The 14,660-nt window shown below is 50.6% G+C and overlaps 1 protein-coding gene across 2 annotated transcripts in view; it reads right to left on the bottom strand.

Annotated features, from left to right (window-relative positions):
- The window catches only part of Rab6b (RAB6B, member RAS oncogene family), a 65,725-nt gene that overhangs the window by 10,387 nt on the left and 40,678 nt on the right, over window positions 1-14,660 (bottom strand). Inside the window, exons 3-7 of one of the 2 annotated variants that reach the window (XM_028756770.1) lie at window positions 11,095-11,148; window positions 10,812-10,917; window positions 9,170-9,281; window positions 7,878-7,971; window positions 4,920-4,986 (exon numbers count right to left, since the gene is read on the bottom strand). In XM_028756770.1, the coding sequence (XP_028612603.1) occupies window positions 4,920-4,986; window positions 7,878-7,971; window positions 9,170-9,281; window positions 10,812-10,917; window positions 11,095-11,148 (433 nt within the window). The remainder of the gene's footprint in view (window positions 1-4,919; window positions 4,987-7,877; window positions 7,972-9,169; window positions 9,282-10,811; window positions 10,918-11,094; window positions 11,149-14,660) is intronic. The other variant, XM_028756771.1, reaches the window with a different exon arrangement.

The raw sequence follows: 14,660 nt of genomic DNA, 5'->3' as shown, positions 1-14,660 counted from the left end.
CTCTCGGAGCCCTCCAACTCTCTGCAGAGGTGGTCATAATTCAGTGCGGAGGTAAGTGCAGACCTCTACGGATCCAGAGCCTCTGGACAATGCCAGGGCTGACTCAGTGGCCTGAGGTCTGGCGTCTAGCTCCTATAGACTCATGGGCCATATCCTCTTCCTAACATCTTTCTACAAACCTCAGTACCAGCTGAAGGAAAAAACAAAACCAGATTCTTTAACAAAGGAACCACACAGAAAAAAGGTGGATGGCTTTACCTAAATAACAGCCTTATCCTTCCCCCAAATTGGCACCTTCCATCGCCTTTTACATCTGACCCAAGGCTCTGTTCCCATTCTAGAGCCCCCGCTGACCCCACCAACCTCCGGGCACATATTTTACAGGTCCATGCTTCTGGTCAAACATGTGCCCAGACAAACTCGCAGGGGGCTCTCCAGATATGCCAGGCCCTGCACCAGCTCCACAGACACCAACTATGACGAGACTGGCAAACTCACTTCACACACATGCCCACCCACAAAGACTCTGCAATCTCCTAACCCTTGTTGACATTTTTACAGGGTGAATCCAATTGCTCCCCACCTCCGGGGGAACAGCAGGTGTGACGGCCCAGAAGCTCCTTGAACATATCATTCCTTGGTTTTGCATGCCAAGGATGCCTTGAATGTCTCCTGAAAATTTCACATTCCATACCACCTACAGCCATTGAAAAAGGTAGAGAGAGCCAATGGCCTTATCAAATAATTCACAAAACCCTCACCCGAGCTCACGTTACTCTGGTCTTCCCTTCTCCTCAGTGCTCTCACCTGCCTCTGAGCTACCCACGTTCTCCTACGGGCCTCAGCCCTCTTGAGCTCCTGTACAGAAGGCTGTTTCTCCTCAACTACCATCCGCTGATTCAGACTCCCTCATTGGCCAGCTACTTACCCTATCCCTTCCGTCCTCCCTTATCAGCTCACACACTGACAACTATCTCCCTACCTCAACTTCAGCAGACTCAGTCGTTGCCCACCCCTCCCCCTTCCCTGGGGTAGGGGGACCCGGTGCTTCTCAAACAACTATCTCTAAATCTTTAGAGCCCTGGTGGATCAGACTCTACACAGTAATCACCACTCCCTCAGCTGCCAAACTCATAAGAGGTCAGTGTTGGTACCATCTATCTAGGCTCAAAAAGGCCCCAGCCCAAGATGCCAGACACCGCGACTTCCCTGCCAGGTTGAACAGCTAGGTGAGACCAAGTCATCTCCAACATACTGCTGACGCTTTCATGTTCAGTGATTGAGCTGCTGAGACCCACAATGACAACATGGGCCAAGCCCGCTGTCCCTCTAAGGGATGCAAGATGGCATCCCCACCCCAGTATCTTTTTTTAAAATGCACAGGGAGTATTGCTCCTCTATGCTATGCTTTACCCACAACCAGATAGAGGAAGCCTATCGTACCCAAAGGGGGTTGCTCATGGGGTCCTTGTAAAACAAACATCCCAGGGTGGTACAAACAGAAAAGCTGCTGGTGTACATGGACAAGGACGGGCCTGTCCAGTGGCTGGATATTCCCACTATACCACAGCACTGCATTAGCATCTGAGATCCTTGGAGTGACCGCTGGGCTCGGGGTAACAGGCAAAGTCTATCAGAGTAAAACATCTTCAAACCCGTGTGAACAAACAGAAATCTGGTGACCCTACATCCAGACCCAGCCCTCTTCCCTCCAGAGCTGACAAACCTCACCAAGACCACACAACAACAGGAGTCCCTCCAATCACACCTGAGAGACTTCTCCCAACCGCAAGTAAAAACTAAAAAAGAAAAGAAAAGAAAAGAAAAGAAAAGAAAAGAAAAGAAAAGAAAAGAAAAGAAACTTTCTCCAGGCTGGGCCTCATCCAGGAGGGAGCAACCCTACTTAACCTCTCTAAAGCCTTCAACCGTAACAACCACTTTCTCTGGGCTGTCCTGGGTCCCACTTCTCTGATCTCAGTGTCCTTGCCTGTCCCTTCATGAGGCCAAGGGCTGACCCTCCAACTAAAGGCTATCATTATACAACATGTACCCCTCTTCCGGAGCTCTCCGGACACTCACTTCCCTTTCTGATACTCTGGACCCTGCTCCCTTTGCAGTACTACTAACACAGCTTTGGTATCTGCCTGGGCACACGCGGGAGGATTCTTCTGCTGCAACAGCTCTATATCAGAACACTTGCCTCCTGGTGATCCTTCCTCTCTATGTATCCCAATGACACTGGTACCAGACCGATGCTTTATGGAAAGGCTGAAACAGCCACACTCTCCTTCCCTATCAGCTCTTTCCAATCTCGGGTGGCCTTTGCCCAGACAGATCACAGTATTAACAGGCATTGCTGCTGTGGCCTCGACAATAGCAACTGCCGTAACTACAGGTGCCATGGGATACAGGTGGCTGAGATCACAGACGTGTCTGTCTGTCTCCAAAAGGCCATCAAGGTGGCGTCATTGTCCCCTGACCCCTTCCAGCATCAGATCACTTCGGTGGCCCAGGTGGCCACAAAAAACTGAAGAGCACTGGTCCTCCTCAGAGCAGACGAGGGAGGCACCTGTATGTTCATGGGTGAAGAATGTTGTTATGTCAACAAATCTGGCCTAGTGGAGGATAACATGTGGTCACCTGAAGAACTCTGCCAAGACAAGCAGGGCACGTCTCCTTTTTATTCTTTCTGGCAATCTTCACTCTGGACATGGCTAGCCCTGTTCATAGGGTTGGTGGGCTTAATCTATTTTTTTTCTCCCAGCACCTTGCGTCCTCTGCTTTCTCTGGGAATGGATTCTCGAAGTTTCCCGAGTAACTGTCAACCAAATGTTTCAGCACTCATACCTCCCACTAAACTCGGACCCACCGACTCCTGACTCTCCCTCTTCAGCAGGAAGTAGCCAGCTCCGAATTGGTGCCCTTCTACCCAAAGAGGTCAGGACGTTTGGTTGGAACCCCTGCTTATACCTTGCACAAGCTAAGAAACCCCATTTGTTCTTCCCCCAACCCAGCCTGCAAGAGGAAAATTCCAGGCTAACACATCATCTATCCCTGTCTCCGTTTCCGGCCTCGCACCCATGAGTGCCCACGTAAGCTCTTTTACCTTATACGGGCACAATCCCAGCTCCTACACCTCACACATCATCACCCTGTACCTGAAACTCACATGACCCCCTTGCTTTAGCCTGGGCAGGCAACTTCACTGACCTCCAGTCGTGACTCACCGGACGCCACCTCTCAATAAACCTGCCTTTATACTTTTGATTTGGCTTGAATTGGTTCGTTTCTTTGGCAGAGAAACCTATTAGTTATTGTTACTGTCATTATTTGGCACACACAACCCTTGTTCCAGAAAGGAGAGCCCTGTGTTCGTGGACACAGCAAATGACTGTGGCCCTATCTTTCTGTGGTGCCTTAGCCCAACTCTGTCCAGAGATGAAGTGCTGGGGGTGGGACAGTGAGGGAACCTGCTAGAATGGCCCTGGGGAAGCTTCCTGTGAAGTGCAGAAGCTCTCTGGGGACCTGGAAGCAGAAGACAGAAGCTCTGCTCCCACAGAGCCACCCCCCGACACACACTCACACCAGTCCAGGGAGTAAAGCCATACGAGAACCATTACATATTATCACCAAGCAGCACTTCCGTGCGCTTGTCCCTTATGTTGATGCAACCCCAAGCATGACCCTTAGAACACGAACATCTGGGTTTGAAGCATCAGTCAACAGAAGTGCTAGCTCAGCACTGAGCTGAGGTGGCAGCTGCTTCCACGTAGTCCCTGCTGGGCTGTCTAGAGTCTGTTCCAGGCTGTTCTAGTCTTGCCTCATAGGAGGCTCCAGCCACTGAGCACCTGGGAGTGGTACAGATGGCTGCATCTGCCAGATGGGGACACCCCGCAGCTGGGCAAACAGATTGCCCTGTGTGATCTGCTTGTTATCTGCTCAGCACTCTTCTCCCTAAAGCTGGGCGAGATGCTAGGTCCATTAGGATGCTACGCTACTTTTCATGATGACGTGGGAGCCTGTGGGACCTGACTGTTAATTCAGCATGGAGTCCCACCCGGGTCTCTGGGAGAATATGACTGAACTCCCACCATGCATGCTAATATGTCAGCTTTGCCTTTGGGGTGGGCATGATAAACGCAGGCTATCGGTCCCTCATGGTGGGCACAGGGTCACTATACCTCTTGGCTTCCCATTGGTCCCCTTTCTTGACTCTGCAGGTGGGTTTTTGCTCAGGCCATCTGTCTGATGGACTTCAAAGGAAGCCTGCTTGTGGGCAATGTGCTCACCCACCTACAGTGCTGCTCATCTTAGCCTCGCAGGGTCTGCTGAGAGACAACACTCCAGAACGGAGCAGGGATAGATATGAAGGAAGCCTCAGTGTAAAGGCTAATTCCCTAAGTTATATACAATGCACCTTGAAGTAAACCAATCTACCTCTTCCAATGTTAGATTCAGCATCTTGGCGTAAGCTAGGTTTTCAGTTATACTGTGTGAGTGTTGGACAAGCTTTTCCCACAGAGCAGTGGGAGATGGAGAAGCATTGACAGCTGGAAATCAAATGCTCACTGCATGGATGCTTCCTTGCCCGGGATCGCCAGTGGACTCAGGAAACACACGGAGTGTTCACTAGAAAGCCATGCAGAGCCACTATCCACCCCCACCCCACACACCACTGCTGCACAGCCCTGGTCTCTCCTCACTGCTAGGAAAGAAGAGGTGGCCTTGGTTAGACATGGTTGGGAGCTCAGAGAACATGCAGCCCATCTGGCTACTGAATGAGGCGACCTGGCTATCTGTATCAGTCCAGGGAGGGCTGTGCCGGAGGAGGCCAGGTGGTCCTCATCTGCTTACTGAACCAAGTGACTCATGGGCTTGGGGAACCATCTTTTCACTCACACGACAAAGGAAAAGGATACTCCCTTCTTTGCTCTTCTCCTGGACATTCTCCATGCCGGGCAGAGCTGATGCCACACGTCGAAAGAGCTGCAGGCAGGACATGCAGGGTGAGGCCTGCCCAGTCCTCCCCCGACCCCCGCCCGGTCTCAGGTGTACAGATCCTGAGGACTGATAGCCTGTCTGTCCACTGACTGCTCCCGAGTGCAGGCCTGTTTTAAGTCCTCTGCCGTTGGCATCGCCCCCCCGCAATGCTGGTTCTGGTGAGTCTCGGGATGTTTATAGGAAGAGGGACCAGGAGGCTAGGGAGACAGTCTGTCAATAAAGTGTTTGCCACACAAGCATGAGGACCCAGAATCCACATAAAATGCTGGGTGTAGCTGCAGGCACTTGTAATCCTAGTGACCGAGTGACAGAGACAGGTTTCCAGGGCTCATTGGCTAGCTGTACACTCCAGGTAAAATCAAGGACCCTGTCTCTAAGTACAAGGTGGTTGAGTGACACCTGAGGAGTGACACCGGAGGTAAACTTGTGACCTCCACAGGTGTAAACACATGCATGCCCACACACACCTGCACACAAATACATGTACACACACACACACACACACACACACACACACGACACGCCTGCACACACAGCAAAGCTGGGGCTCCTCCTAGAGGCAGGCTGGCCCACAGGCAGTCAGCAGGGGTCATGAGAGTGACAGAAGGGACCTGTCCTGGTACAGAAATAATCTAGGCTACAGGGATATGTGTGTTACTGTAAATGTCATGTTTCTGCGTGTATATGAGAAAGTGAGTGTGAGAGAAGCAAGCACATAGCATGTGGGTCCACGTGTACGTCTACCTAAGTGATATGCATGAGAACAGGAGACATCAGGGGTACCTAACAGGTGGACACTGGCAGAGGTAACATCTTGAAAGTAACAAGTACAGGCAGAAGCCGGGAGCACAGAAGATTCTGGGCTGGGCTGGATGTCTGGGTCTTCCATAAGTTCATAAGTTAAAACTTAACTCCTGGCCAGGCAGTGGTGGTATATGCCTCTAATACCAGCACTCTGTGAGTTTGAGGCCACCCTGGTCTACAGAGTAATTTCCAGGACAGCCAGGGCTACACAGAGAAACTCTGTCTCAAAAAAACAAAAACAAAAAAAAAACCCGACTAAACAAACAAACCAAAAACAAACAAATAAAAACAACAACAAAAAATAAACAAACTCCCAGCAAGGTGGTGTAAGGAGGTGTTGCCTGAAGGAGCTGACAGAGACTAAGGCCTTTACAGAGAAGCTGAGGAAGCCTTTGAGTTCCTTTCATATGAGGAAACAACTGGAAGGTGCCAAATACGAGGGAACAGAGTCCGAAAGACACTGACCCTCCCAGCACCTCCATCTTGGATTCTGCAGCCTTCAGAGCAGGGAGAAATAATTTTCTGTTATCTATGAGCTACATAGCCTGTAGTAATTTGTGATAGCAGCACAAACTGACCAGATTTAACTCCTGCTCAAACGCTTGCTCAGATTCTAGATCATTCCAGGATGGGGAAAGGGACCAGCGTCTCCTTGACCCAGCAGGTTGTAGACGCCTCCTGCTCTATGATGCCTGATATTGTCCTCAGCTTCCATTTCCCATGATGTCACTGGACCCAAAGAGCAGCAGCCTCCCCCTCTCCCGCCTCCTTTTCCTCCTCCCTGAGAGACCCTCAGGGGTGGTTAGGCTAACATCTGATATTAGGCCAGGGAAGGGCTGGGGTGAATGGAGCTGAGGGCCTCCAATTGGGCACTGGGTTCCAGAAGCTGCATGGTTTCCCTAATGTGGCCACAGTGCCCCTCCCATTTTGTCCCTTCTGGATCCTTTATCAACCTTAATCTCAGTACTATCCACACGACATGAACCATCACCAGAAAAGCCAAGTGGTGCCCAGGTGTGCCTGGTGGTCCTGGGAAGTCTAGGGCCACAGCAGACATGGCATCAAGCTACGTTCTTTACTTAGGGTCCCCTCCTGTGCTGCAGGCACCCTGCTGCCAGGGTCTACTCCCATCAGCCCTGCCTAGGATGTCCTTCCACCTTGCCACCACCCTCCTCCTGCTCCAAGATATGGTTTCTTCGCCTTGCTAGAGCCATGACTCCTCTCACAGTCTGCTGAAGCCAGTGGACTCGTTTTCAGATGTAGTCAAGTTATACAGATCATAAAGGAAACTGTTTGCTTCTGAATGAAATGTGCCAAATATTTAAGGATCATAAATCTGTGCCATGCTGACATCAGGATCAGAGGTGGTCTAACGGCTAGTGGGATGCTGAGGTCCAGTACTGTGAAGTTTGGGACACCTGTCATACCGTGAAGTTCTGTCAGTGGGACAATTACGGCACTCACCGTCAACGTTAAGGTTGGTTGTCTACGTCCATCACTGAGAATCAGGCTACAGATGAGGGAGCCATCACACTACGTGTGGGATTTTCTGAAGCCCAAGTTGGCTGAGCTGATAAGCTCTGCCCACCAACTACTTTGGTCCTGTGGATTTCAGCCGCACCTCTGCTCTCTCCTGTGATTCTCAAATTCCAAGGGAGTCTCTGTGCTCCATTTCTGAGCTACCCTTCACGGCCCCAGTTCTTGCCAAGCACAAGACATAAATCCAACGTGTCGATCAGATTCAACACCTTGCATTTGCATCTGAAGTGAAGTGAGATGCTACAAACCACAGCTTCCTCAGCCAGGCGGAAGTCCATGCTGGACCTTCATTCACACAATGATGGCTGAGGAGACTAGTCACTGACAGGGTCTGCACAGCTCCCAAGTTGAGTGCCCCCTTCCACGCCACCAGCTTTATTATCAGTGCTGGAAGTCAGCGCCATCCCCCACTGCCCAGAGCTATATAGGTTTATGCACTAGCTGACTGCCCCATCCTAGTCACTAGCCCACACAGAGCAAGGAAGGCCCCGGGTGAGGGCTTCCAGACCCGAGCAAGGCAGGTGTGTTCTCACCTGCTTCACGTTGTAGCCGGTCTTCGCGCTGGTCTCAATGAACATGACACTCAGTTCTTTGGCCCGCTGTTCCCCTTCCTCGATGGTTATCTGCCTGGAAATGAAGGGGAGAGGGGAAATCAGGTGGTAGAGAGGCAGCCCCTGGCAGAAGTGGAGGAGGCAGCCTGAGAGAAAGGACTGTGGGCAAGGCAGGAGGAGCCTGCCAGGTCCATCGGTCAGCCTTGAAGACAGGCTTGCTGCCCAGGGGTCCTTGCCAGGGTGCCTGCCATAGTCTGTCTAGTAAGAAAGTGGCACCTGGGCACAGAGGACCCCAAGTGTTTTCCACATTTTTCCATATCTCCTGAACTAGGGAGCAAGGTTAACCCCTACCTTTTAAGGCAGGGTCATATGTAGCCCAGGCTGGCCTTGGATTTGTGATAAAACAGAATGACACTAAACTTCTGATCCTCCTGTGTGTACCTCCCTAGAACAGGGACCGTAGGGATATGCCACCAAGTCTGGTTTTACGAGTGCTGGGGACTGAACCCAGGGCTTCATGCTTGGAAAGGCAAGCATTCTACAAGTGAGCCACACCCCATGGCTTTCTCAGTAGTCATTAGAACAGGATATCCTGGACACATGCAGCCTTTATGGGAGTGAATCCTCAGCCACCCTCTCCTAAGGCAAATACTAAAGTTAATAGTAGCTGTCCTAGCCCCAAGCTGCTCTCTAGAGGAGACCATTTCCCTCCCCTCTGGAAAGAGTGCTAACATGAACTATTTCTCAATTGGCAGGGATACAGCAAGAAGTCACACATGTTATATTAGAAACCGTGACACACAGCTTTTCTGTTGAAGTTAGCACAGGGTTCCAAGAGTGGACACATATGTAAAGGACATCTTAGCAGGTGGGGACATTGGAGGACAGATGTGGAAAAACCTTTTCCAAAAACACTCCATGCCCAGACACAGCCATAAACCAGGAGGCACGGACTGCGGACAAGGTCTGTGCTCTGCTGGTGTTCTTCAGACTCATACCTGAGGACCTGGGTTTCACACCTCACATGTCAATGCCAGGGTTTCACAGGGATAGAAACTGTGTCAGCGGCTACTTTGGGAACATGATGGGAACACCTGTACAGACAGGCCCCTGCCTTGCCTTTGCTGAACTGAAGAAGACATAGCTTTCAGCTAATGGGCATGTCGGTGTCCCTGTACGTGGAGACCAGACCTCCAGGGCAGGAACAGCCACAGAGGGGTGAGGAAGTATGGTCCAGCTAGTCACAGAATCTCCACGCTCTGGTGCTTGCCTACCTCTTGTCAGCCAGATCCGTCTTGTTGCCCACAAGCATGATGATCACGTCACTGCCCCTCTCTGTCCTGACGTCATCAATCCATTTAGAAGTCTGCTGGAAGGAGTTGAGATCTGGAGGCAGAAAGTGGGGACAGAGTGGGAATGAGGGCCCCTGAGGGGTCAGAAGGCAAGCCGGAGTCCTGCCCTGTGATCCTGGAGAGCCTCCAGTACTGCTCAGCCACCCTAGGGAGAGAAGTCACCGAACCTGGGAAGGTAGGCTGTCACAACTTCTTCACAGAACAGTGACTCTGGAGGCCACCCAAGAGTCAGAGCTGATTTGAGGCTCATAGCAGAGGGAGGAAAGGAAGGTCATGGGCCTGACTGAGCCGTGGACCTGTGAAGGGAGAACATGGAGGCCCCTAGGAAATGGTGTCTCACCAAAGTGATGCTCAAAGGAGCCTGAGGAAGACCAGGCTGGCTGGGGAAGAGAACCTGCAACCCTGCAGGCAAGGGTGGACAAACAAAGCGCCCCCTAGAGGCATATCAATCCAGAAGCAAGTCACCTGTATTCAGTATCTTCTCCCTCAGAGACATCCAAGCTCAGCACTTAGAGGAGGGGAGGTGCCTGCTCCCCCCAGCCTGTGACACAGGTCCTGTAGGACTCAGATCCGACTTCACTAGGGGGTGTAAGGAACACGTGCTCAGGGAGGAGGTAGACAGAGGGCCAAGACAGACCTAAGCAGTGACTTCAGGGTCCTCACAGCATCCTCTGAGTAGAGCCTGGGGCCTCCCAGGTGTGTTCCTCTAGATCAATGGTTCTCAACCTCACCAATGCTACGACTCTTCCACACAGCTGCTCATGTTATGGCGACCTCCACACATAAATTTACTTTGTTGCTACACAACAAATTCATTTTTTTAAAAAAATATTTATTTTATTTATATGAGTACATTGTAGCTGTCTTCAGACATACCAGAAGAGGGCATCAGATCCCATTACAGATGGTTGTGAGCCACCATGTGGTTGCTGGGAATTGAACTCAGCACCTCTGGAAGAGCAGTCACTGCTTTTACCGCTGAGCCATCTCTCCAGCCCCACAACAAATTCCTGTCACTTTGCTACTGTTAGGAATTGTAATGTAAACATGCAGGGTATCTGTTATGCCATTCTTGTGAAAGAGTCATTTGATCCTAAAAAAGTGTCAACCTCAAGTTGAGAATCTTTACTCTGGATGATTTCTAGGTAGCTGGGCCCTGCATAAGGCCTGCCCCAGCCTCTGGGCCCTCACTGAGTCTGCACAGCCCTTTCAAGAGCCATGCATACAAGAGGGGCAGCCTACAGGGAGGCTTTGTGAGAGCTGGCACATGCATGTCAGCCAGGGCCAGGGAGAGCCCAGAGCGTTAACCTTGTGAATATCTGCCAGTACTCTCACCCCAGGGGGACCATACCCCGAGCAGGACCAACCCTGCCTTATACAGTCCTATCTGTCACAGGAGTATGAAGGACTGAATCCAGAAGTAATTAATCCACTATGGTCCAAGATAACTCACTACTCCCACACTGAGCACACGCCTATGTACACATTCACATACACACAGGTCTGGTCAGGGTCACACTGGGCCCCAAGAAGCCCCCTCATTCCAACACAGACTCCTACTTACTAGTGATGTCATACACCACCACAGCCACCGTAGAGTCCCGGATGTAGCTGGGGATCAGGCTGCGGAACCTCTCTTGCCCAGCAGTGTCCCAGAGCTGAAGTCGAACCTACAGGGCCCGAACAGAAGCATCAGCAGAGGAGTGAGAGAGGGGGCCGGAGGCCCAGACCCCTGCCAGCTCCCTCCTCATCTTGGCAGAGATTCCTGAGAGTGTCCAAGTGAAGGCTCTAGGGGACAAGCCTGACAACGCCCTCCTTGTCCTCCAGTTCTAAGACCAGGAACTCACCGTACGGTCTTCCAAGTACATGGTTTTTGACAAGAAGTCAATCCCAATGGTTGCCTGTTAAAAAACAGCACAGAGAGGTCAACATGAAAAGGAATCACACAAAGGAGCCTAAAGGCCAGGGACCCCAGGAAATGGCACAGATTGCCGAGGGGACACTCAAGTCAAGTCCCTCCACTGAGGAAGGGGCATGAGCAAATGATGGCTGAGATCAAGTTTTTGTTTTCAGAGAAGGAAACAAAATGTTCTATGCAGAGGGAGAGAAAAGTCCCTCAAGAAGGGCGAGAGAGCATGGGGCACAGGAAGACGTTCCCACCTGCCTCCAGCATCCCAAGCTCCCACAGACTCCCTTGGACTTGGACTTAAGGTCAGCAATGTTCTTGGGGAGGGTAGGGGATGGGACTTGGCACTGTGTAGGAACAGAGAGCAGTGTGCCCTGCCCTGGGTGGGTACCATGGACCATCCACAGTGTCTTATTAGAAAACCCAAAGAACTCTTTGCTCCCAGTGCTGCTGAGTCAAGGGATGTCACCCACACTCCTCTTCTGTCCTAGTAGGCAACCCCGCCTCTCTGGTCCTTACCTGCATCCCGTGTCTGTAAGCAGGAGCCAAGATACTGTCAGTGTGAAACAGAGCAAACACCACTAAGTGATAATGAAGCCTCAGACACAGCTAGACATCCAGGGCACGGCTCCAGCCGTGCGCTGCACCTTGTGCCTAGAATCATCTTTTAGTAATACAGAAAGGTTTGCAGGAACCTTCACCCAGTGAAAGGGGCTCAGTAGAAAGCACTGTGTGTGGTGAGATCCCAACTCAATTAACTGAAGTAGATAGATGGGTTCATATTTTCTCAGACACAGAGATGAAGAAAATACGTTGTATACTGGTATCTGAATGAACGATTGTATCACGTGCTATTTTCTCTCTCTCTCTCTAGTACATATCTTTTTTTATTTTCTATTTTAAACTGTTAATAGTTATGAATTCCGAAGGAAAAAAATCTTTGAGATAGCCATGTGTCTTAGAGTTTTACTGCTGTGAACATACACCATGACCAAGGCAAGTCTCATAAGGACATCATTTAATTGGGGCTGGCTTACAGGTTCAGAGGTTCAGTTCATTATCATCAAGGCAGGAACATGGCAGCGTCTAGGCAGACATGGTGCAGGCAGAGTTGAGAATTCTACATCTTCATCTGAAGACTGCTAGTGGAAGACTCACTTCCAGACAGCTAGGATGAGGGTCTTAAAGCCCACACCCACAGTGACACACCTACTTCAACAGGGCCACAACTTCTAATAGTGCCTGCCACTCTCTGGACGGAGCATATACAAAGCATCACACCAGAATGATGGCACATGTCTGTTGACACCAGTACTACTGAGGTAGAGACAGCTGGCCAACCTGAGCTACACGGTGAGACTTTATTTCTTAAAAAAAAAAAAATCTTTGAAAGAGAAAGTTCAAAATGTTTCATTATGTGAAGAATCTCGGCAGACACAAAAGACACACCACGGGAAGACTTCAGTGTAAATACAGAGATCACTGTCAATGCAACATCATCGAGGAGACACAGCTTTGGCTGTGAGAGCATGTCCCGGGAAGCTTAGCTGAGCAAGGAAGACCCACCCTGAATGTGAGCAGCACCCCACTATGGGCTGGGGTCCCAGACTGAATGAAAAGGACAGACTGAAAAGAGACACCTGGCACTCCTCTCTTCCCCTTTTTCCTGCCCCCCCTTCTCCTCTCCATGTGGGTTAGTTTTTTTGTCCATTTGACACCTGGGAAGAGGGACTCTCAACTGGTTCCACCTGACCAGACTGGCCTGTGGACATATCTGTGGGGGCATTTTCTTGATTAATGACCGCTGAGAGAAGGCCCAGCCCACCATGGGGTATGTCACCCCTGAGCATGTGGTTCTTTCTAGATGCTATAAGAAAGCAGGCTGAGCAAGCCATGAGGAGCAAGCAAGTAAGCAGCATTCCTCCATGGCCCCTGCTTCAGCTCCTGCTTCCAGCTTCCTGCCTGACTTCCTAAGTGATGGAATGTGATGTAGAAGTGTAAGCTGAATAAGCCCCTCCCCACCAAGCTGGATCTGCTTGGTGTTTTTATCACAATAACAAAAAGCAAACTAGAATCAATACTCTCTCTCCTTCCAGACTGTGGCTATTACATAACCAGCAGCCTCATGTCTCTTTACCATGACAATCCTAAGCCCGTCTCAAACTGACCCAAAATAAATCTGTCCTTCCTCTCTTAAATTGCTGCTTCCCAGGGATTTGGTCACAGTGATTCAAAAAGTGCCAAATGCCACTTCACTCTAGAATGACTGCACAACTACACACACACACACACACACACACACACACACACACACACACACACCCCACAGACTGCAGACACATCCCATTCCAGTCAGTCGGGACTGGGAAGGAGGAGAAGGGAAGGCTGGGGCATGTCTCATGACTTTGCCAGTCTGTTCGGAGCTGGGAGAACCCATGCTGAGATCCTGGCATTACTAGCCCGGCTATACAGTGTCCTGCCTACCATAGCCATGAGAACTAAGTCTAAAATTGACGAGTACTCACAGATCAGGCCTCATTCCCAAGTGACCACACATTTCATTAATCAGTGAGTGGACTGACACTCTGTGCCTGTTCAGAACCTTAAGGAATGTGCCAAGCCAGCAGAAATGTCAACTTCTCTATGTGCCACAGGATCCTTGCAGGCACCATGCTCCTTCTTTAGTGACCCCTGAAGCAAGACCAGATGCCTGGGCTCAGGATCAGAGGCAGAGGCTGCCAGCATCTCCCGATACAGAATTCAGAAAATGCACAGCTGAACTAGTGGCTGCCCCAGTGAAAGGCCATGTTTCCCAGCATCCTTGGCTGCAGGGTGGTTGAGTTCTGATCAAAGGATGTGATAGTGATGACCATCTGGAATGAGTCCTTCCTGGGTTAGCGAGCCCCAAGCTGCCCCCTTTCCCACTGCTTGGCATGCAGCTTCTTGGGGCGGGTGACAGTGGCTCATCCAGCTGAGGACCACAGGGCAGGAAGACTGTTCAACCGAGCCTGACTCCCTGACTGTGAAGAGTTACCTCGACAGCACTATCCTTTTGTGCAAGAGAGACCTCACTTTCTATTTTGTTCAAGCTGCTTCCATCAACATGGCATAACTAACCTTAATCAACAGAGTGAAGGACCATAGAAAATCATATCCCCAAAGGTCAGCGTCTGGGTGGTGACAGGGATGTTACTGACAATAACTGTAACGGCAACAATCCTCCCCCCGTCCCCTGCTGTATGCACATGTAAGACACTTTGCTGCCACGAAGCAGAGAGAGGTCATTAGATAATATGACAAGGCATCATGCCACTGGATCAAGCCGCAGCAACGCGTAGCCCGGTGACTTTTATCATCGTCAATGCTCACTGAGCCACAGACTGTATCTCTATCAAGCCTCACGGAACAGACTGACCAAGGAGATGGCAATGAGCTAACGCTGAGAGGGACCAACTTCCTCTCCCCACAGCTGCCTCTCACCCCTATCTGATCTTCAAGCTACTACCT

Source organism: Grammomys surdaster, unplaced genomic scaffold (genome assembly GCF_004785775.1).
Source record: "Grammomys surdaster isolate TR1022 unplaced genomic scaffold, NIH_TR_1.0 126131, whole genome shotgun sequence".
Taxonomy (NCBI): domain Eukaryota; kingdom Metazoa; phylum Chordata; class Mammalia; order Rodentia; family Muridae; genus Grammomys; species Grammomys surdaster.
The sequence above is the reverse complement of the archived record's forward strand: the minus strand, read 5'-3'. Positions and strand labels throughout refer to the sequence as shown.